The 23,612-nt window shown below is 35.2% G+C and overlaps 1 protein-coding gene across 3 annotated transcripts in view; it reads left to right on the forward strand.

The window, feature by feature from the left end:
• Window positions 1–23,612, forward strand: part of YES1 (YES proto-oncogene 1, Src family tyrosine kinase) — a 69,458-nt gene that overhangs the window by 38,396 nt on the left and 7,450 nt on the right. For all 3 annotated transcript variants that reach the window (XM_033087673.1, XM_033087672.1, XM_033087674.1), the window contains exons 2-9: window positions 5,955–6,227; window positions 9,483–9,582; window positions 12,276–12,374; window positions 13,871–13,974; window positions 14,068–14,217; window positions 16,884–17,039; window positions 17,207–17,386; window positions 23,349–23,425. In XM_033087673.1, the coding sequence (XP_032943564.1) occupies window positions 5,963–6,227; window positions 9,483–9,582; window positions 12,276–12,374; window positions 13,871–13,974; window positions 14,068–14,217; window positions 16,884–17,039; window positions 17,207–17,386; window positions 23,349–23,425 (1,131 nt within the window). In that variant the 5' untranslated portion in view covers window positions 5,955–5,962. The remainder of the gene's footprint in view (window positions 1–5,954; window positions 6,228–9,482; window positions 9,583–12,275; window positions 12,375–13,870; window positions 13,975–14,067; window positions 14,218–16,883; window positions 17,040–17,206; window positions 17,387–23,348; window positions 23,426–23,612) is intronic.

Consider the following 23,612-nt stretch of genomic DNA (forward strand, 5'->3'; position numbering starts at 1 on the left):
GCAGGGATACGTTCTGAGAAAATCATCATTATGTGATTTCATAGCTGTGTGAACATCATAGAGCGACTTACACAAACCTAGACTATATGATACAGCCCACTGCTCCTAGGCTACAAGCTTGTACAGCATGTTACTGTACAAAACAACACGAGATTAAATCAAGCACGAGAAAATGATGCAATCAAGAGATGCTGTGAACACAAGACGTATGAGGCTGCTGCTGGTATAGCACGGCATACTGTTCTACAGCAAACTTTTTTGTAAGTAGAGAGTATTCACTAAAATAATGATAAAAAGTATAATTTAGTAAGTACATAAACTGGTCACATAGTCCTTTGGTATCATTATCAGTATTATGCACTGTACATATTGTATGTGCTATACTTTTAGACGGCTGGTGGCGCCAGCATTACCACAAACACGTGAGTAATGCATTGTACTGTGACATTATGACATCACTAGGTGGTTGAAATTTTTCAGCTCCATTATAATCTTATGGGACCGTTGTCTTAGATGTGGTTCATCATTGACCAAAACGTTATGCAATGCATGACTGTATTTTTGTTAAGCTATTGAATCCTTATATGTTGAAAAGCCATTTAATATATTAACCATTGTCATATGATTTAAATAGTTTATTATTTAAGATCCTTTCAGCTGCAAGTAACAGAAAACCAAACTAGAATTGGCTTATGTACAGTAGACATTTGTTATCTCACATAATAAGATTTCTGGAGCAAAGTGTGTTCTGGCGTTATTATAGAGTTACATAATTTAATACCTGAGCAACGTCATCAAGGACTGAAGTTCCTTTCATCTTTCTGCCCTACCATTTTCAGTATGTTGGTGTTCTTTCAGATACGTGCTTTGTAGCTTCTCTGGATGGCTGCCTCAGATTTAGGCATCATAGATAAAATCTAGGCAAGGAAAGGAACATTCCTGTCTTGTATTCTTTTTCACAAATGAGGAAAACTTCCCAGAAGCCCATGCCCATGGCTTACACAGTTAATTGGCAAAAGGAATAAGAACACATGAGTGACTTAAAGAAGTTATTATGTACTACCTAGGGCTGGGCAGGTGCAGGATTTGGCAAATGGGAGGAGGGTAAACAAAATCAGCGTTCTTTTTTCAAAGCAGGGGGAGAATGGTGGCTCTGCTGTAATTAGATTACACAAAGACTGAAGGAGAGGATCAGTAAACTAGAAAATAAATCACAGAAAACCTTTTGATGAGTTATAGGTTGCCAGTTTACGAAGATGTTGCATTCCAAAAATTCCCCATATTTTCATGGCCTATTCATTAATTTATTATTCAACTTAATGGGATCTAGCTTTTATCTTCAGGATGCTAAGAAATGCTCTTGCCAAAGTCACCAGTGAGCTCCTAATTACTGATCCAATGGCCATGTAAATCAGTTTAAATACCACTTGATTTTGTTTTGGTATTTAGCATTATTAGCCATTTTCTTCCTGAAAGTCTGTATTTATTCCTATTATATTAATTCTTATTAAATATATATTATAAAATACTTAAAACAAACAAAAATAATTATATCATTATCCACATTTAACACATTAATATTTTTCTCTGTTTACTTCATGTTTCTTTTAAGGAACCAAAAGATGCCACAGATATCACTGGAATTCTTCCCCAATCCATTCCATTATCTTTAAATTGATGATTATCTTTTCTAACCATGTTTTCTATTTATGGAAGAACTCCCAACTGGAATTGCTGCTTCCTAATTTCTTTGCTTGCTATCCATTATATGTAGGTGTCCTGCAACATTGTATTAATTCTTAACACCCCTTCTAAACTGTACCTTGGGTGAGTTTTATTATCTCGAAAAGGTGTGGTTAAACTGAAAATATTTTTGTTTTAATCTTTCTTTGGTTTCTGCCTCTTTCTGAGCTTTAGACTTATTTTATCAGTTCTCTATTGGACTGAACAAGATGTCCCACAGGCACCTAAACCTAACATCTGAAACTGAACTCATTCATCCAGAAAAACCTGTTTCTTCTCTTCTTCAGTTATGGCGTTCCACTCACTTCAATTTCACTAGAAATTTTGGGGTTATCCAGCCCTTAACACACACACTACTTTTAAACTGTTCAATAAAATACAGGGGAGTGAATGAATGACTCCTTTTTCTTCATATCTGCTCTATCCATATCCAACTGATCATTTCAGTTTGATTATTATGTTTCGTATGTACTTCTCATTTCCCCCTCATCTTTTGCCCCACAGTGTTCCTGCATTTGTCCCTTCTCACATAGGTTATTGCAGTGGTTTTACAGCTTGATTAACTGCCGCCATTATTTCTTTTTTTCCAGTCTATAATTCCTGCTACTGCCATAGTTAGTTACTCTAAAATTCCTATCTTCTGCTATTCACCTTTTCAAAAATCTTAAATAACTTCCCAGTCCAGTGCTCCCTGGGTAAGGCCTACAAGTTACTGCATAGCAAATAATCCTCTTTATGTGTAAATTGTTCTCTGCATCTAGCCATCTGTCTCATCATTCTCAAAAAACACCCTCGTATACTACTGCCACAGAGTTTTCTGTTCCCCAAATACACCATGCCTTTTGAAGCATCTGAGCAATTCTGCATACTTTTCATTCTTCCTGGAATATCTTATTTCCTTTTCCCTAAATCGCCATCTCTTCAAGATCTAGCTCAGATGCCAATGTCTTTGCAAAATTTTCTTTCCCATGCACTCAAGGCAGAGCCGATAACTTCTGTTGTAGTCTCATGGTGTTTTGTACATGCCTCCACTCTAACATGCTTTTCTTTTTTTCACTCTAAACATTTTCCACATTTTACAATACTGTATTTGTTTTCTACCCTCATTTATAACCTTATTTTAAAAAAAGGGACCATTTCTTACTATCCCCAGCTCCTTTATAGTGTCTAATAAATATGTGTTGTTAATAAATATATATCTGTACGTTAGTAGCTTGGAACTTAAAAGAGATTTTCCCGTATAAATGTATTTAATGATGTTATGTTTCTAAGGCAACCCATAAAAATCTGTTTAAATCATTGCACCTCAAGTTTACTTAAATTGTAAATCACGCCCAACGTTTATACTAATGTTTCTAAAGGAGGTGGCAGCAGTGATGGCTTCTGCGTATTGATACTGGGGTGCTGGTGGAACTAGACTGGAAATGATGGTCTGTCTTGGAGCTGCTAGAAAAAGGGGAAGTGGGTGGATGTGAAAAGTTGGACTGAAGATTTTGGGTTAAGAAAAAGAGGCTGGAGGACAGGTTAAGAGTAATAATGGAAAACTGGTAGGGTGAGGGGAAAAAAAAGGTGTGACTTTTGAAGAAAGAGAAGTTAAGAGTAATGTCTTGCTGGGAGAAAAGACCTAAGCAAGGTCTTTTGCTTAGGTCTTCTCCTGGATGGAGAAGAAGGTGAAAATAAGGAAGCTGGGAATGGAAATGGAGAGTGGGTGAATAATTATAGTAATCCCTGTTGTGATTTGATGTATTTCAACCGGTCTGTTGTTAAATTTAAAATAAATTAGCAGTTATACTGGCTTTCATAATTTTTTTCTCCTTCATACAACTGCTGTTCTTTTAAAGTCTAATTTATATAATTGTTAATGTTTTGTTAATATTTAGATTTTTGGATACAGGTAATTTTGAAGATTCTTTGTATGGATTTTTAAATATTTCTGTACTTACCTTATTTTGGGGATATATATTGATTGTTGGTTAAAAGTCAACCTTGAGTATCGAGTCAAAATTTGCCAATCTGATGAATAGAAAAGGTATCTTTTAAAATTTGCATTTATTAGAAGACTGGGAAGGTTGGACATATCTTCATATGCTAATTTGCCTTTCATATTTCATTTGTGAATTGCCTCTTGATAGGCTTTTCTATTTTTCTGAGAGGCTATCTTTTTTTTCACGTGTATGTATTTCACGTGTAAGAGTTGTCTATATTAAGAATGTCAACCAATTTTCATATGTGTACATTTTTGTGTGTGTTGAGAGCAAGTAAGGGCGTGAGCAAATACAAGATACTTTCCCTATTTCTGCTATCTTTAACTTCAATTAAGAGTTATTGTTTCCACTCCTGCTCCCCACATGTAAGTTAAATAATTACATGTCTAAGAGTCTTTTCCTTTAAGGTTTCTACTTTTACATTATGTTTTAAGACTTTTGCGACACTAGATTATGAAACGACTTACCTTTTGTTTCTTCTGACACTTTTAGAAGCAATTCTCTTATGTACATTTAGCTTGTAACTCTCAAGTGTTTTTAGTAGATATTTAGATTTCTAGTCCCAGTCATGTTTCAATGCTGTGTTTAACTGTAACATCTTCAGAATATACCCATTTAAGGTAGTGATTTGAAAACCGTCCAACTCTGAAATTCTGAGACTGTTTCTATGTTAATATTTATAGCTACGTTTTAAATTAATCTTATATAGCCAAGGTTGTGAATGTTCAGTCTTTCAGAATTTGTGAGGCAGTCACCACTTACTTACTTTGAATGTCATATAAGAAGGGAAAAACTGTAAAATAAGACTGACCTTTTAAAAGTAAGTGAATTAATGAAATCTTCATTAGTACTTCTTCAGGAAGTGAATAGAATAATGTAGATTTTATGATATTAGACTATGTGTATATCACACTGGTAGGCTGTATAGTGTGTACGCTATAAGTAACTCTTGCTTTTAAAAATGTATTGCCAGTAATTTGGGGGTAGAGTGGAATTAGGGCAGTAAGCAAAAACAAAACAAACAAACAATAAAAAACACAAAATAGAATAAGGTGAGCGTCTCATACAAAAACCTTCCCAAAAGTACATTGGAAGTTTTAAAGAAAAATGTGTTTTACCAATTACAGGCCTAAATGGAAAACATTTGTGATGCTCATGAATGAATGGATAAATTTTACAGATAGCGAGAGATGTGAGGAGAGTATTAGGGTATTTTAGGAGGGAAAAAACACAGAGAAATAGGAAAACACAGGGCATAGGTATTGGGGAAATAGGATTTTTTTTTTTCTTGCATGCATAGGGTAAGTATGAGGAAAAAATAGGAGATGAAGTTGGAAAGCTAGATTGGGGTCATATTTGGTAAACATTGGAGGTGTGTCTATCAATAGGGAAGGGACAAGATGTGGAACTACACTGTCCTGAGTGGCAGCCACTAGCCACATACAGCTATTGAACACTTGAAATGTGCCTGGTCCAAATTGAGATGTATTGTAAGTTTGCCAGATTTTGAAGACTTAGTACAAAAAAATATATAAAACATCTCACTGAAAACTTTTATGTTATGTTGAAATAATTATATTTTAGATATATTGGGTTAAATAAAATATATTAAAATTAATTTTACCTGTTTTTATTTTTTTAATGTGGTTACTAGAAAATTTTAAATTGTATTGTGGCTTGGGTTATATTTCTGTTACACAGTGCTGGTATAGATAGAAGGAATGTAACCAGTATTTGCTAGTACCTGCTCTGTGCCAGGTATTGTCTAGAACTTGTCATAAACTTAAGTTAATCCTTATAGAAAACCTTATGAAGTAGGTGATATTATCGTCTTGCTTTTTCAAGTAACTGAGGTGCAGAGAGGTTAATCAGCATACCTGAATCACTCCACGAATAAGTAGAAAGCCAAGATTGAAACGTAGGTCCCTCTGGCTTCAGAGCCCATGATTTTCCCTGCATACTGTGGCATGTTGTCATTGGACCATTAAAGGTAGTAGAGCTGGAGAATGACATGATTGGACTGATGCTTTAGCAGAATTGTAATAAAGATAAATGAGGGGAAGATATTTCATTTTTAGCTATCTGGTTTTTAATTCTGTTGGTTTTGTTAATTTCTTTTTTGCAGGTGAAAAATGCTTTGTTTAATGTCAACTTTTGAATTGCATCTTTTTGAAATATCCTTTATGTTAACTGCTTCTGAAGGTATTTGCCTTATTACTTTTTTAGATTTGATAATGGGCTGTATTAAAAGTAAAGAGAACAAAAGTCCAGCCATTAAATATACATCAGAAAACACTCCAGAACCTGTCAGTACAAGTGTCAGCCATTATGGAGCAGAGCACACTGCAGCGACACCATCATCTTCAGCAAAGGGAACATCTGTTAATTTTAGCAGTCTTTCCATGACACCATTTGGAGGATCCTCAGGGGTGACACCTTTTGGAGGAGCATCTTCCTCATTCTCAGTGGTGCCAAGTTCATATCCTGCTGGTTTAACAGGTGAGATTGAAATGGACAATTCCGTTGTCAGTTTGAGAATGTGACCTAGGGCAATACATACATAAGGTTTGCCTGCTGTAAGAAAAATAACTTATTGGGGGACTTTTTAAATAAGTTCATGTGAAAATGAAAGTCTCTAACATAAAAATTAAAGTCTTATTATATACATGAATATTGTTCTGGGAAATTTGATAATGTGATGGTGGTTATGTACTGAGTTACACCGTTAATATTTCATTAACTCATTTTTCAAATAATTATTGAGTGCCTACTGTGTGGCTGGCACTGGGGATATAAAGATTTGAAACAGTGTAAAGCACAGCATAGAAAATATAGACAATAATTATGTACTGTGTCACTTATCGGGGTGATCACTTCGTGAGATATATAAAGGTCTAATCACTATGTAGTACACCTGAAACTAATATAATATTGTACATCAACTGTAATTAAAAAATAAATTAAAAGAATATATACCCCTCCTTCAAGAAATGTTACGATTTCTCAGGATTATAAAGTATTATTCACTATTAAGAAATATTATAGTAATTACTTCATAAATGTTAATTAAATGGCAATATGATGATAATACAGTTTTTCTATTAGGTACTACTAATTTTAAAAAAAAATCCTGAGGCTCAGAGTTTAAATGATTTTTTTTTCCAGTCACAGATAATAAGCTGGAGAGCCCAGATTTAATGACCTATTCCAGAACTCCATTTATTATTTATGTCATAATATCCTTTCAGAGAACAAGAAGTGACAGCTGACAACGTTTAATGGAGCCAGAAATACTCTAAAAAAGTAGTCAGAAACTTTAAAAAGAGAGAGAGTTCTTTTACGAAAGGTCCCATGTCAGGATGCTTTTCCCTTGAGTAACAAAACAACTGGTTTAAAAAGGTAGGATGAGCTCCAGGATTCCTTGATTCAGCCAGCAGTCCTTGATGTCGTCAACAACTCAAGTTTCTTTGATCTCTTTCCTGCAGCCCTTGGAGTGTCCACGTTATCTTTAGACTTGACAAAACAGCTGCCAGCATCAAATGGAGCAACATGTGTCCACACTAACAACCAATGGGGACAAGAGAGAGATCTCTTCTACAGGCAGGGACTATAAACTTGTCCCTTTAGTCTGCTCACTTCTGGACCAGTAATAGTGGCCAGAGGGATGTCACGTACTAATTCTATTACACTGTTCATTTGGGGAGTTACGGACTTCAAAGATTCAATTACAATCTTAACTCCAACCCCCTAACTCTAAATACTTCAGCGATAGATGCCCTTTATGGTATTTCTCAGTCATCAGCAAAAGTTTAAATTTTCAGGAATCTATATTTGGGAAAGGTATTAATCCAAAATGATTAAAGTAAATATTGTGCTTTGAGACACACTTTAGTTACCTGAAGCAGTTTATGTGAAATAGTCTGTTCACGGCTATTCATTTATTAATATATAGGGAGTGTCTGCCCGGTATCAGCAAGAGAAACAGGGTTTCTGCTCTAATGGAGTTTACATTACAGTGAGGGTTGGACAATAGTGATATAAACACTTAAACAGTGTGATTAATGGTTCTTAAGTGCTATAAAGGAACTAACCAGTAGATTGGTGAAGGCTCTTTAGGTGATCAAGGAAAGGCAGCTTGAGAAGAAATCCCTTGAGCCTCTGAGGTTTTGGTTAATGAGAAGGACTTAAACATAGGCAAAACTGGGAAAAGAGCTTTTTGGGGACCGAGAATAACAAATACAAAGTTAGGAAGTACAGATGGACTTGGCAGTTTTTGAGGACTAATAAGGAAGGATGTCAGTATGGGCAGGGGATAGAATTGTATGATGTGGGATTGAAAAGTCAGGATTACTCAGGACCTCATAGACTCTGGTAAGCAGTTTAGGTTTTATTCAAAACCATAAAGATGCCATTGAAGAGATTTCAGTAAAGGATTTGCATGATTGAATTTCCTTAAAAAAAAAACCACACAAAACTCATTCTGGCAGCTGTGTGGAGAATGGATGTAGAGAGCAGATATAGAAATAGGTTAAGAGGCTACCGTGTTTCCCGGAAAAGAAGACCTAGCCGGATCATCAGCTCTAATGTGTCTTTTGAAGCAAAAATTAATACAAGACTTGGTCTTATGTTCCTATAATATAAGACCGGATCTATAATATAATATAATATAAATAATATAATATAATATAATATAATATAATATAATATAATATAATATAATATAATATAATATATAATATACCAGGTCTTATATTAATTTTTGCTCCAAAGGACACATTAGAGCTGATGGTCCAGCTCGGTCTTATTTTCGGGGAAACACGGTACTACTCCCAACAGACCCAGCCATCCCAGTGAGAGATAATAAGGACTAGGATTAGGGTGGCAGCGGTAGACATGGAAAAGGAAGTAGATAATTTAGAGGTAGTAGAACTGACAGTAGTGGTCATGGGCTTGGCTTGAATACTTGGTTGGTTTAGTAGAGCCATTAGCTTAGGTAGGCGAGACTTAGATAACAGGTTAGAGGAGAAAAATCAACACCTTTGTTTTGTAGTGTCTAATACGTTTTAAATACTTGTTAGACATTGAAGTAGAGATGTCAGATAGGTAGTTAATATATGACTGGAACTCGGCAGAAGCCAGATAAATGAGATGATCTGTTTTATTCTTTCTTTCGTTTGCAGATAATTGGCTGTTTAAGCACCTATATACAATGCTATCTATGACACAGTTATTTTTGGAATTTGTAATTCCTATCAGCCATACCATTTAATTGCTAAGAAAAACATGTTTTTATATATGAATGTTAAACATAATAAATTATCTTATTAAAACCCTAGTTATTACTGTTAATGATTAGTCTTAAGGATCAAAATGTTCACTCATTGTTTATAAGAAGTTTAGACCATCAATGTCAGTAGTTTATAGTACTTGTTAATGCTTTTTCTGTCAAAGAATTGATATGAATATTGACTGGCTTTCAAGCCAGAGATGTTACTACTGTGAATCAAAATTAAATTTGTTTCTCTGGGTCTGTAGAATTTTAGAATTTGTAGAGTACTGTACTTTCACAGACGTCTTAAGAGAGCATCTTGTTAACTTGAAAATGCCAACTGCCCAAATCTCCAACTTTTAAAAATAGACTCTGGAGACTAGGAAAAAAAACTATGCTTAAGCTTTTTTTGCTGGCAGTGGTTTTTTATTTCTCTTTGGTTAATTTATCTATATAATTTACCTTGGTCTTTTTTTCTCCAATAGGTGGTGTTACTATATTTGTGGCCTTATATGATTATGAAGCTAGAACTACAGAAGACCTTTCATTTAAGAAGGGTGAAAGATTTCAAATAATTAACAATACGTAAGTGTTGTAAATGAGTAATACTGACAGTAACCTACTCTGTACACTAAAACCGTTGAGCTGGTGGATGATTCAGAGATGAGAGTGGTGAGGCATGGATCTCTGCCTACTGGGTTGGATGATGCCTTTGGTTTCTTTAGACACGTGGCAGAATACTACTGATGTAGCCAGAAGTTACTTCTACAAATTGTGTTGCCGTGGTTCTGCCATAAACAGTAAAGATTTAAGAACGAAGATTGAGGGAGTATAAGTAAGTAACATTACTTTCAAAAAACATTACTTAAAAAAAAAATCTTTATTAAGAAAATTCTATATTCCTATTTATCTGAGTACTAGATGATTTAAAGACCTTATCTCTTTTTCTTAAACACACACACACACACACACACACACAAAGGAAAAAGGCTAGAGAAAGAACCCCTGGCAATCCCAAATTGACCAAATTAAGTTGCTTTTTCCTTATGTGACTCTTAGACTTTTTGTCATTTAGTGACCCACCATAGAAAATTCATCGCTCATTATGGAATATAGATCCCATAATTTCATTAGCAGGTATAGCAACCACTTTGTATCTTCTCAAAATGCATATTTATAGTCTGTTTGCTTCCAGTCATGTTTCCTTGCATTCTTATTCCCATTTGCTACCAGTTATTGTTCCAAAACATAAAGTATGTTCATGTCTGTTTTAAATCCCTTCAATATCTACCAGTTGCCATCAAGATGAATGACGATAGTTGGCATCATTCATTGAGCTTCTTCCCCTTTCTCCACTGTCCAACCATGTTGAATTACTTGCAGAGTTCTGAACACACTGATTTCTCACCTCCATGCCTTCACACATACAACTTCTTTTTTCTGGAATGTGACTTCTTGTCTCCATTTTTTCCCCTTTATCTGGCCAACCAAACTCATCTTTCAAAACATATATTCCTATGTCCTTTCTCAGGGAAGCCTTCTTCACTTTCTTCCTCTCTCACCTGGCCCAGTCCCCACCTCCTGCCAGATTAAGTATGTTTCTGACATATTCATAGCAACCTGTGCAAACCTCAATCATAGCCGCCATCACAATTTTGAATTATAATTTATCACGAGCTTATCATTCTTTTAGATAAGTCGTTCTCAACCTGAGTCAAAATTTCCCAGGGGTATATGACAATGTCTGGAGACATTTTTGGTTGTTCCAGTGAGGGTGCTGCTGCTGTCATCTAGTGGGTAGAGTCCAGGGATACTGCTCAGCGTCCTGCAATGCACAGGACAGCCCCTCTCCTCCACCCCCAACAGAGAATTATCCAGCCCAAGGTGTCACTAGTGCCGAGGTTGAGAAATTCTGCTCTAAACTGTGAGTTTCTTGAGAGTAAGGACTGTCTTTTCACCCTGTTTTCAGCACACCTGTCATAAAATCTGTCACTTAAAAGGTATTCAGTAAATATTTGAATGAATCAGTGAATGGTTAGCAGGATCAAATGCAAAGTTTTCAGTTTGTATATCTGAAAGTACTTAATGTATACTAGGAAACTACAAACCAAGTGTATGAGTTTGTAAATACTTGAATTACAAAAGGATTTTCATTTCATTTTCTAGAAAGCAAATGTATCTCAAGCATTTAATTAGATAAAATATTTTTAATACTTCTCTCTGGTAAAGCAAAACATAGTAGTGGAACTTATATGTGTATCTTCCTCATTAGAGACTGATAATATTCGCTCATTTCACATTAATTTTAGAAAAGTCAAACCTTATGTATTACAAACTACATATAGTTCTAAATTGCTTTTAGTCTTATTTGGATATTTAGGATAACACTTTTGTATATACTTTATTCCAAGAATTAATTTTTTTAGTGTTACTGCCCATTGATAATATTTTGGCCAATGTAACAGAAGCTCTAGGACATCCTGTTTTTTTCCTAAAACAACTAAAGTGGCACATTGAAATTTTATGCACTGTTTAAAAAGAAAAGCATTTGGCAATTAAAAAACAATGAACTACTAAAACATGGAGCAACATAAATGAACCTTGAAAATATTATGCTAAGTGAAAGAAGCCAGTCAAAAAGGCCATGTATTACATGATTCCATTTATATGAAATGTCCTCAAGAGGTATATCCATAGAAACAGAAAGCAGATTAATGGTTGGCAGTGGTGAGGGTGGGAGGGGGAGTGGGGAGTAGCTGTTAATGGATATGGGGTTTCTATTGAGGGTGATGAAAATGTTCTAAAGTGGATTGTGGTAGTGGTTGCACAACTCTGTGAATATATTAAAACCCACTAAATTGTACATCTTAAATGGGAGGATTTTATGGTATGTAAATTATACCTCAATAAAGCTTTTAAAAAAGAAAACAATCAAAACTAAGTAATTTGAAAGATTTACCTCCTGAATTGTTTCATTCAGTATAGTTTATTGTCCTAGGTTGAAAAAGTTATGTAAAAAGCGATTTTATAACTAAAAAAGTGTGATTTTTTTAATTTGGTGTAGAGCAGAAATGCAGTTGTGCTTTTGCTTAGCCTTATTCCCTTAATTCATAAAACTATTTTTTAGTATTCTTTTGAGTTTGATTCTTGATCAAATTAATGCATGAATAAAAAATGGAAGAAATATCTTCTGTCTGCTTCAGATACAAGACCAAGCTGCAATCGGTGGCGCCGGAGCAGTAGTCTCCCTGTGGTGATTGTTGTTTTATGTGTTGCAGGGAAGGAGACTGGTGGGAAGCAAGATCGATTGCTACAGGAAAGAATGGCTACATCCCTAGCAATTATGTAGCCCCTGCAGATTCCATTCAGGCAGAAGAGTATGGCGCTACTTCATATTTTATTTATTGTTTTCATTTTTAAAATGTTTTAATGCACATTCTACTTAGCCACAACTTTACACACACAATTACATATCAGTCTTAATAAAACTAATGTATCATATTAATAGGGGATGTTACTTGAAAATTAATAATTAATGCCATAGTATTCACTTAACAGTAGGATCATAAATGAATCTGCATTAATACTACTGTTATGCCTTTACCTTTCCACCTTAAAAAAATTATATTAGCCCTGTTTGTATTTTGCATACACACTTCAAAAATTTACCATCTGATAGTATTTATATCACTGTTAATTTCTTGACTTAGGTGCTTGCCCCTCTGTGGGAGAGTAACCTTGTCTTTTAGGAAGTACCTACTGAAGTATTTAGGGATAATGATTCAGCCTGTTTGCAACTTACTCTCAATCAGTTCAGAAAACAATATATACGCACACCTACACATACACAGGGAAAGAGAGACTGTGACAAAGCAAAATGTTAACAGTTGGGAAATCTGGGTAGAGGGTATCTGGGAGTTTCTGTCTGCTATTCTTGCAACTTTTAAAAAGTTAAAGTTCACCTTCAAGGACATGCTACTTTTGGGTCAAACCAAGTTTATCTGGGACCCATAAATGCTACTTTATTTTCACATACTTAACACAGTGCCTTGGATATAATACCATGTTTCCCCAAAAATAATACCTAGCAGGACAATCTGCTTTAATGCGTCTTTTGGAGCAAAAATTTTACTATAAGACCGGGTCTGATATAATATAGTATAAGACCGGGTCTTATATTAATTTTTGCTCCAAAAGATGCATTAGAGCTGATTGTCCGGCTAGGTCTTATTTTGGGGGAAACACGGTGAGTATTCTGTCAATGATTGTTTGCTTTTATTGAGGGTATGTAATTTGTCTTCATAGCTCTGTTCTGCTTTGGCACTTGTTACTTTCTGTTTTGTCGTTTTGTCTTTTTTCTCTGCTATTCTGTGAGCTCCTCCACAGCAGAAACTCATTTTTATTCACAAAACTGTATTAAACTAATTTAGAGTTCCTAATAATTTGGATATGGTTTACTCGCATCCTGCTGAATACATGTGATCACACTGTTGCCAGAGAACCACTTTTATTTTTCCTACTATAGTGTTAGCATTTCCTGCTATAGTGTTAGATTGAAAGGCTCTGTGTGTCATTGTTGTTTTTCCTTCTCCATTGAGTACCATTCCTGTGACTGTCAGGCGGAGTTTAAGAGACATGTTGAGTAGGCAATACTTAGAAATCCTATGACACAGTATATTCTAACAGTAGTAGTTATTTATAACATTCCTATTTAATAAAGAGCCTTCATTGTGTCTTACTGTATTTGTAAGCTGTGTTCTCTGTAACTGTGCTTTGTCATCCTCCCTAACCCACTCCATTCTTACTAATACTTACGTACAATTTTTCTTACCTTTACACCTCTCTAACTCAGAACACTATTCATTTTTTCCAGATGGTATTTTGGCAAAATGGGGAGAAAAGATGCTGAAAGATTACTTCTGAATCCTGGTAATCAACGAGGTATCTTTTTAGTAAGAGAGAGTGAAACTACTAAAGGTATAAAAATTATGTTAATATAAGTATAAAAATTTTCTTAGGCAGTATTTTGAGAAAGATAAAGTAAAAAGTTTCATTCCCCTGCTCCTCCAGGTGCTTATTCCCTCTCTATTCGTGACTGGGATGAAGTGAGGGGTGACAATGTGAAACACTACAAAATTAGGAAGCTCGACAATGGTGGATATTATATCACAACCAGAGCACAATTTGAGACTCTGCAGAAATTGGTAAAGCACTACACAGGTATGTGACGATTTCAAAGGTGAAAATTGTTTCCTTATGTTCTATTTCATAATGACAGAATCCAAGTTTCATGCCTGTTAAGGTTTAGCTCGCTACTTCATATGCGGCATGTTCTCACTAGATGTCTGTTGTATTCTAGTTTTTAAATGACGAATAGGTAATACTTATTACCTGACTTGGATTCTTGGATGATGTGTTAAAACCACGTTATCATCATTTGAGTTCTTATTTAGGGATACTTATTAAGTAGGTAAAGCTTTTAAAGGGCTGGGCTATGTAAGACTTCTTAAAGAATAAATCCAAATAAGATTTATTTATTAAACAAAATAAATCCAATGAAGATGCATTTTTCTTTTCCTGGAAAATTAACCTGTAGCAATTATACATTCTTCAGACTTCAACGGCCTTTGAAAGGTATTCAGTACTAGAGTCTTCTGTCTCAAAATTTGTCATTGCCAATTGGATAAATGAATGCATCTGCAATTCTTTAAATAAATGATTAATAATACTAGGGGAGAGGAAGTTTCCATGGCAGTGTCTTCTTCAGTGACAGCTAGCTGCAAACTGAGTCTGTCAAGTCAACCACCAATGTTGACATTGATGAAACATGTTGCCAAGCAGTGGCATCGGTGGTAATTGTACTTGTTAGAATGTGGGTTTTGTGGTTACTTGTTGAAAATGGGAGAGAACTTGTCTTATTCACAATAAGAAAGATTGTATAAGCAGGATTCACAAGTTAAGCCCTTATAAATTTGTGATTCCCTGTTTTTGTGTCTCCCTTATTTAAAAGTCAGTCCCCTACATGAAGTTTTTCCTTGATTTTTGGTATACCTCTTACATTAGTGGTTATTAGAAATAACAATTAATGGTAACATTCTCTTTGTGAAGAAATAAAGCACAGTGGTCAAAGGCAAAACTATGGAGGCAGCCAGACCTAGGGTTTGAATCCCATCTCCATCACTTAGTAACTAGCTGACCTTGAGGAAAGTTGTTTAATTTTCCAAGACTCATATGAGCTATCTGTAAAGTGCTGAATTAGTGCAATGGCTGGGACATAATAAGGGTTCAATAAATAATAACTTTTAAAATGTAATTAGCAAAATGTTTCCTTTCTTTTATGTTTTGCTTTATATATACAACTCCCTCCTTTTTTTAAATTAAAGTTTATTGGGGTGATAATTGTTAGTAAAATTATATAGATTTCAGGTGTACAATTCTGTAATACATTATCATCTATGTCTCACATTGTGTGTTCACCACCCAGACTCAGTTCTCTTTCCATCACCATGTATTACACCCTGTTTACCCTCTTCTAGAGTCCTCCTCCCCCTTTACCCTCTGGTAACGTCTATTGTCTGTGTCTGAGTTTTTGTTTCTTCATTTGTTTGTCTTGTTCTTTTGTTGTTTTCAGTTTTATATACAGTGAAATCATATGGTCCTCTACTTTTTCTGTCTACTTTTTATATACAGTTTTATATACAGTGAAATCATATGGTTCTCTACTTTTTCTGTCTAACTTACTTCACTTAGCATTATAATCTCAAGATCCATCCATGTTGTCACAAATGGTTTTATTTCATCTTTTCTTACTGCCGAATAGTATTCCATTGTGTATATATACCACAGCTTTTTTATCCATTCATCTATCGAAGGACATTTTGGTTGTTTCCATGTCTTGGACACTATAAATAAAGCTGCAGTGAACATTGGAGCACATATGTCTTTATGGATAAATGTTTTCAGATTTTTTGGGTAGACACCCAGGAGAGGGATTGCTGGATCATATGGTAATTCTATTCTTAATTTTTTGAGGAACCTCCACACTGCCTTCCATAGAGGCTGCACCAGTCTGCATTCCCACCAACAGTGTATGAGGGTTCCTTTTTCTCCACAGTCTCTCCAACATTTGATACTATTTGTCTTGATGATAGCCATTCTAACTGGGGTGAGGTGATATCTCATTTTGGTTTTTATTTGCATTTCTCTGATGATTAGTGATGTTGAGCATTTTTTCATATGTCTATTTGCCATTTGTATGTCCTCTTTGGAGAAATGTCTCTTCAGGTCCTCTGCCCATTTTTCAATTGGGTTGTTTGTTTTTGTTGTTGTTGAGTTGTATGAGTTCCTTGTATATTTTTGATATTAGCCCCTTATCGGAGGCGCTGTTGCAAAAATATTCTCCCATTCAGTTGGTTGTCTGTTTTGTCGGTGTTGTTTCTTTTGCTGTACAGAAAGAAGCTTTTAAGTTTGATATAGTTCCATTCATTTACTTTAGCTTTTACTTCCCTTGTCTTTGGAGTCAAATTTATAAAATGCTCTTTGAACCCAAGGTCCGTAAGTTTAGTACCTATGTTTTCTCTATGCAATTTATTGTTTCAGGTCTTACATTTAGGTCTTTGATCCATTTTGAATTAATTTTGGCACATTGTGACAGATAGCAGTCGTTTCATTCTTTTGCTCATGGCTTTCCAATTCTCCCAGCACCATTTATTGAAGAGGCGATACAACTCCCTTTTTGCATTTGTGCTTTTATATGAAAAAATTGATAGAACATTATGTTTTTGTTTTGATTGTCTATAATTTAAACTTTTTAAAACATTGATACTATATATACCTTAATTTTTGTAACCAATTCATTTTACAGTGTAGTTTATTCATTTATCTAGAACACGCTGATGGGTTATGCCATAAGTTAACAACTGTATGTCCAACTGTGAAACCCCAGACTCAAGGTCTAGCAAAAGATGCTTGGGAAATCCCTCGAGAATCTTTGCGACTAGAAGTTAAACTAGGACAAGGATGTTTTGGTGAAGTATGGATGGGTAAGAAGGCTGAACTTTTTTTTTTTTGTCGTTGTTTAGCCATAGATTAAAAAGCCACAATTTATGGTAAGCTATGTTGAAATATTTAAGGTAACTACTGCTCATAGAAGTTTGGTTTAAATTCTCTTTAAGTGTATATTAAAATGGTGAAAGTGTTGTTTCTCTAGGAACATGGAATGGAACCACAAAAGTAGCGATCAAAACACTAAAACCAGGTACAATGATGCCAGAAGCTTTTCTTCAAGAGGCTCAGATAATGAAAAAATTAAGACACGATAAACTTGTTCCACTATATGCTGTTGTTTCTGAAGAGCCAATTTACATTGTCACTGAATTTATGTCAAAAGGTATGTGTATATTGGTATCTCTTAGGGTATCCATGTTAATAAATTTTTTTAAAAAGTTTTCGTTTCTATTTTTATGCGTACAGGTTTTTATTGTATAGTGTTTTCTTTTATTTATTTTTTATTATTGGGGAATATTGGGGAACAGTGTATTTTTCCAGGGTCCATCAGCTCCAAGTCGTTGTCCTTCAATCTAGTTGTGGAGGGTGCAGCTCAGCTCCAACTCCAGTTGACCGTTTTCAGTCTTAGTTGCAGGGGGCACAGCCCACCATCCCATGCGGGAATTGAACCGGCAACCTTGTTGTTGAGAGTTCACTGTCTAACCAACTGAGCCATCCAGCCGCCCCTCCAGAAGCTCAGCGGCATCTCATTGTCTTCAGTCTGGTTGTGGAGGGCACAGCTCACTGGCCCATGTGGGAATCGAACCAGCAACCCTGTTGTTCAGAGCGCACACTCTAACCGACTTAGCCATTCCGCCGCCCCTATTTTATAGTGTTTTCTAATTTAAGATTTTAATATAGACATTTGAAAAGAGAAAATATGACATTTTGTTTAACAGAAGTGATTTGCTGCTGTTATTCCAAGGGATAGTACAAAGTTTAAAAAGGAAATAAGGCAGAATGAATTTATTTTGAAAGGAACTATAAGGGAAGTGGAGTAGCTAGGAAAATGAAAAAAAAAAAGTACTTGTACAAATTGAATTAAAATATTGCAATCCAGAAGATTTATATCATTAGTACTAAAGCAAAGAAATCAGGTAAATTAATTTTATCTTAAGATAAACATAATCATCATAGGACAGCTAAAACTTTCTTTTTCTGTATTTCTACTATCAACTGAAATGTCTCGCATTCCACCAAACCCCAGTGGGATCTTTAGTAACAGAGTTGGTTAGGGCCAGGATAGAGAAGGGAAGGTTTCTCTTCCCTCTTTTTTCCTTTGCAAGTGATGCTTTAGACATGGAACCAGTAAGTCATAAAATATGCTGATAGATTCGCTTTTTACCCTTTTGAATTTTATCTATATTTTTTTTACTCTTAACAAGTCAATGATCCATAGTTAACACTGAGTATGTCATCCCTCTTCAGTAATCCATCTTGGCCAATGATCCAGTTCCATCTAGTGGTGACAGGGCCAACTACAAGCTACACATTCGCTATAGGACACCAACAGAAAAACTAAAAAGTTAACAACTGACATAGCCTACTAATTGATAACCAAAACATACGTAAAGCCCAAAAGCACATGGCAATTTGGGGAAGGAACCTGTACTGCAAACCACTGCCAAATACTCCATTTCAGAGTACATTTGATGAACTAGAAAGGGAAGAAAGAAAAGGAACAACAAAGAGGAAGTTTAAAATCATAATATTGATAGCATAAAAATATAATGGAGGTAAAGCTAATAGTCCATAATACTGATTTCAAGAATTATTTAATTGAAGGAGCATGGTAGAAGTTTGTGTTGTCAGGTTGCTGGGTTGGGATTATTTCTAGATGGGAAATATAGAATGCAAGATCACAAATGTCCCTTCTAGTTTTAAAACTCTGTAATTCCCAGTTTTGCTATTTAGGTACTTAGCAGTTAGCCCTATGTAATCCATCCAAACTCATTGCCTCAAGTGCTTCCACATAAATCCAGTTTTCTGGCCAAATGGGTCTTCTCGTTCCTTGTTTCCATGAATTTGTTCATGTTAATTTCCTTACCTGGAATTTGGTTTCTCTGTCTCTTGACCAGTCTGTCAACTATACTTCTTTCAGATTGGACTTAAGTCAGGTGTTAGAAACCTTCCTCCCAATCTGCCATGATCATTATATGCTTTAAAGTCTTTATTAGATTTCTAGAGTCAGCTACTCTAGAAATCATTAACAGCCAAAATGTATTGAATGCCTCTAATGTTCACGGTACTGCTAGTTATTATAAGGTATCAAAGACATAAAGCTGCTCAAGTAACTTACATTAAATTTGGAGAGAAAAGACCAAAACTTCTGAAGAGTTAATTTTCAGTATAAAAGTAAACAACAGTTCACTTTTTGTAATTTTGTAAACAAACAAATTTTGTAAACAAACAAAATTGTAAACAATTTTGTAAACAAACAAAATTACAGGCCAAAGCATAATGAATTTCCAGGTGTTTGACACAGTCAGTAAGTATAATAGGAATTGAGGAAGAGATCACCCAGACTGGAATAGAGAAAAATTAGAAAAGATTAAGTCTTGAACTGCCCTTTAAGATTATGAAGGATAAGGGTGGGTAAAGGGAAGGGTGGGTAAAGGTATTTCTGCAAAGCTAGGAGGATTGAGGAAATGGGTAACAAAACCATGGCTAGTGGGAAGTACAGAAGTAGTAGAAGAAACTAGTTGGAAATGAGGCTAGAGAGGTACGTGAGACAAACTTAAGGATTGCTTTGAATCGATTTCACTGTTATTGACTATCTGCTCTCTGCCAGGGTCATGAATGAGCTTCAGAGGATCCATGATCTTCCTCTGAAGATAATGTATCAGCTTTTGCATACTTATGTATGTTTTCTGGAAAGAGAGTTCATAGTTTTAATCAGATTCTCAAAATAACACATGAACCAAAAAAAGATTAAAGACCACTTAATAAGATCTAAAACAGTCTATGATAAATTTGAAACATTTGAAGTGGGATGGTATTTGTTGTAATTGGTTAAAAATCAGAGAAGAGAAATTGTCAAAATGATACAAATTCTAATCTTGAATTTCTATCCTTTTCAGCTTTTGCACTATTTTAGCACTTATCTGTTGTTACACTGAATGCTGTTCTATTTAGTGTATTGATCAAAGAACTGTATCTTCTGCTTTCTATATATTCTGCATTGTCATGTATGAGGTGTGATAAAAAATACTTATGTTTAAATAAAAAAATTTATTACAGTAAAAGACACATTGCCATTAATCTCCCTCAAAATGCTCTCCCTCGCTTCAAACACACTTGTCCCATTGGTCTCGCCACTTTCTGAAGCAGTTCTGGAAGTCTTCTTATTTATTACAGTAAAAGACACATTGCCATTAATCTCCCTCAAAATGCTCTCCCTCGCTTCAAACACATTTGTCCCATTGGTCTCGCCACTTTCTGAAGCAGTTCTGGAAGTCGTCTTTTGTGAGTGTCTTTAGATGCACTGTCATGGCTGCCTCAAAGTTCTGAATCATTTTGACTTTGGGGAAAAGCCAGAAGTTGCATGGTGCCATATTCAGTGAATGAGGTGGATGAGAACACACCGTAATGTTTTATTTGACAGAAATTTCCGTACCAGAAGCAATGTGTCACACGGAGCATTTTCATTGTGATCAAAAAATGCGGTGAATGCTGCTTCCGAGTGCCATCCAATGGAAAGGCAGGGCTCTTCAATATGGAAAGTGGTGAATCGAACCTTAATAACGTTGTGTGACAAGTTTCAGCTTGTTTGGTGCAGTCGGATGTGAGCTACAATTGAGAGAAGGTGTGTTTTAAAGTGTGCCATAAATCATCCTCCATCATGACAGCTCTCCATGTCACACATTGCTTCTAGTATGGCAATTTCTGTCAAATAAAAACATTACTGTGTGTTCTCATTCATCTTATTCACTGGATCTGGCACCGTGCGACTTCTATCTCTTCCCCAAAGTCAAAATGATTCAGGACATCCAGGTAGCTATGACAGCACAACTAAAGACTCTCACGAAAGAGGACTTCCAGAACTGCTTCAGAAAGTAGCAAGAACGATGGGATAAGTGTGTTTGAAGCGAGGGGGTGTATTTTGAGCGGGGATTAATGGCAATGTGTCTTTAATAATTTTTTAATTTAAACATTCACCGTATTATTTGATCATACCTCAGTACTTGCCTCGTTTTTGCACATGTGCAAGAGTCTGTAGTGCATTGGCTGACAACAGCATTAGTATCACATGGAAACTTGTTAGAAATGCAAACTAGCGATGAGGCCCAGTAATCTTCACTTCCCCACCCCCTTATGTAATAGTCCATTGACGCTGTCAATCCCATTTATTAAATCTCTCTGGAAAATTTCCCCTTCTCACTGTTCCAACTATCATTGCTAGATTTTAGCATAATAGTCTCTCTTTCCTAGACTACTGCACGGAATTTAAACTTACTCCTTTTATGAAGTTTGGCCCAGTTTCATTCTTCATGTTACCATTGGAGTTACTGCTTTTTTAACCTAAATCCTATCATATTACTTCTCAGCGTAAAACTTCATATAAAAAGGATAAAGTCCATTTATGCATTACCTTCTGTGTCCCAACTCTTTCCTTCTGCAGCCTCATTCTCATTAGTTCCCATCTTTGGGCCCTGTGTTCTTACATAACAGGGACTGTTTTCAGTTCCCCGAACTTACTGTGCTATTTCATGGATTACAGCCTTTGTGCTTGTTACTTCTTCCTGTAATTCCCTGTTTGCCCTCATTCTTCCTTTGAAATGCATTCCCTCTGTGAAGCCTTTTCTGACTTGTCCATAGAATTAACTATATCCATTATGTCTCCACTGTCGCTTCTACAATTACTTTTATAACACCCACTGTACAGTATTTGCTTGCATATATTTTATTGTTTCTAGATCTATGCTTGCATACTAGACCAAGATCTTTTCAAGGGCAGAGACCATGACTTACTTATCTTTGTATCTTCTATGCCTTTTACAGTGTCTACCATGACCCTCAATAAATATTTGAATGGGCAGATAAATGGACAAACAATAATATGTTCTCCCTACAGTAGACAGACCAGAAGAAATATAGATATTCTCTGACTTCGAATTTCTATAAGTGAAACTAAGTCATGATTTTTCCTGTTTCATAATCCTGTCAACATAGAAGGAGCTTTCTTTGTCTTGTTTTGTTTTATTATACTTCTTTTTTGAACTTTGAAATTTACAGAAAAGTTGCAAAAATAATACAAAGAATCCCCATATGAATTTCAGCCAGATTTGCCAATTGTTAACTAGATATATTTATCAGTATATAAAATACAACAGTTTTCTCCTGAACCATTTAAGAGTACATTGCAAACATTATGCTCCCTTTACCTCTGAATAACTTCCGTGTTTGTCTCCTAAAGACAAAAACACTGTCTTAGATAACCATAATGTAATGATCAAATTCATGAAATGTAACATGGATATAATTCTGTTATCTACTACCAGTCCATATTCAGATTTCAACAGTCATCCCAATGATGTCCTTAATTATAGCAGTTTTTCCCTGATCTAGTATCCAATCCATGGTCTAGTATTCAATCCATGGGTTTCTTTTAGTTGTAATTTCTCTTTGGTCTTCTTTAATTTGGAGCAGCCCCTCAGCCTTTCTGGTCTTTCATAGCTTTGTTATTTTTGAAGAAAACAGTACCGTTTTATAAAATGTGTCTTAATTTGGGTTTGTTTGATATTTTCTCCTGATTAAATTCAGGTATATGGTAAATTTTTAACCAGTAATAGAGGTTTAGCAGCTAGACTTTTCTTTTCTAGCCTTTTTCTCATGGTACTTTGCTGTTCTATATCTTCTGCTAAAATCGAGAAACATTAGTTGGACTAACACTTCCATGTCAACTCAGCCACTTAGATTTAGTTTTAAGTACCCCAATACTCCCAGTTGTCTGAGCTCTTGATTCAGATTGACTTAAAAATATATAAGTATCTCATACTACTTTTTGAATCAAAAGTGGAACTGTTGAAGTTGATCAGAGCATGGAAGGCCTATAATCTGGTGAGGTTATTGCACTTTCTCTTTTGTCATATGTTATTGGGAGAAATTTATAAAATTTCAGATTAGGGACCTCTTCTAGAATCTTAAAGATAGTTATTTAGAAATGCCAAAGCTGCAAAATGTTAAAGAATGAAAAGCTGAAGTTTTGTGTTGTGATGTGGTGATTTGTTTAGAGGTGGGGGAATGTTTTCAATCCTAATTTAAGATTTGCTGATTTTCCATGAATGTCTTGCTGTCTCTTCTAGGGAGCTTATTAGATTTCCTGAAGGAGGGAGATGGAAAGTATTTGAAGCTCCCACAACTGGTCGATATGGCTGCTCAGGTACTTGTGTATCCATGTATCTATTTGAATTGAAAGTTTACATTAAAAATGTAAAATAATTTTAGTAGAATACTATTGTTTATATAATGAAATCATGGATTTGTAGAGCTGGAGAGGATGTTAGAGGTAATCCAGTCTGATCTCCTTATGTTACAGATAGTATAGTTTCCAAGACCAAGAGGTATCT

The sequence above is a fragment of the Rhinolophus ferrumequinum genome, chromosome 19 (genome assembly GCF_004115265.2).
Source record: "Rhinolophus ferrumequinum isolate MPI-CBG mRhiFer1 chromosome 19, mRhiFer1_v1.p, whole genome shotgun sequence".
Classification (NCBI taxonomy): domain Eukaryota; kingdom Metazoa; phylum Chordata; class Mammalia; order Chiroptera; family Rhinolophidae; genus Rhinolophus; species Rhinolophus ferrumequinum.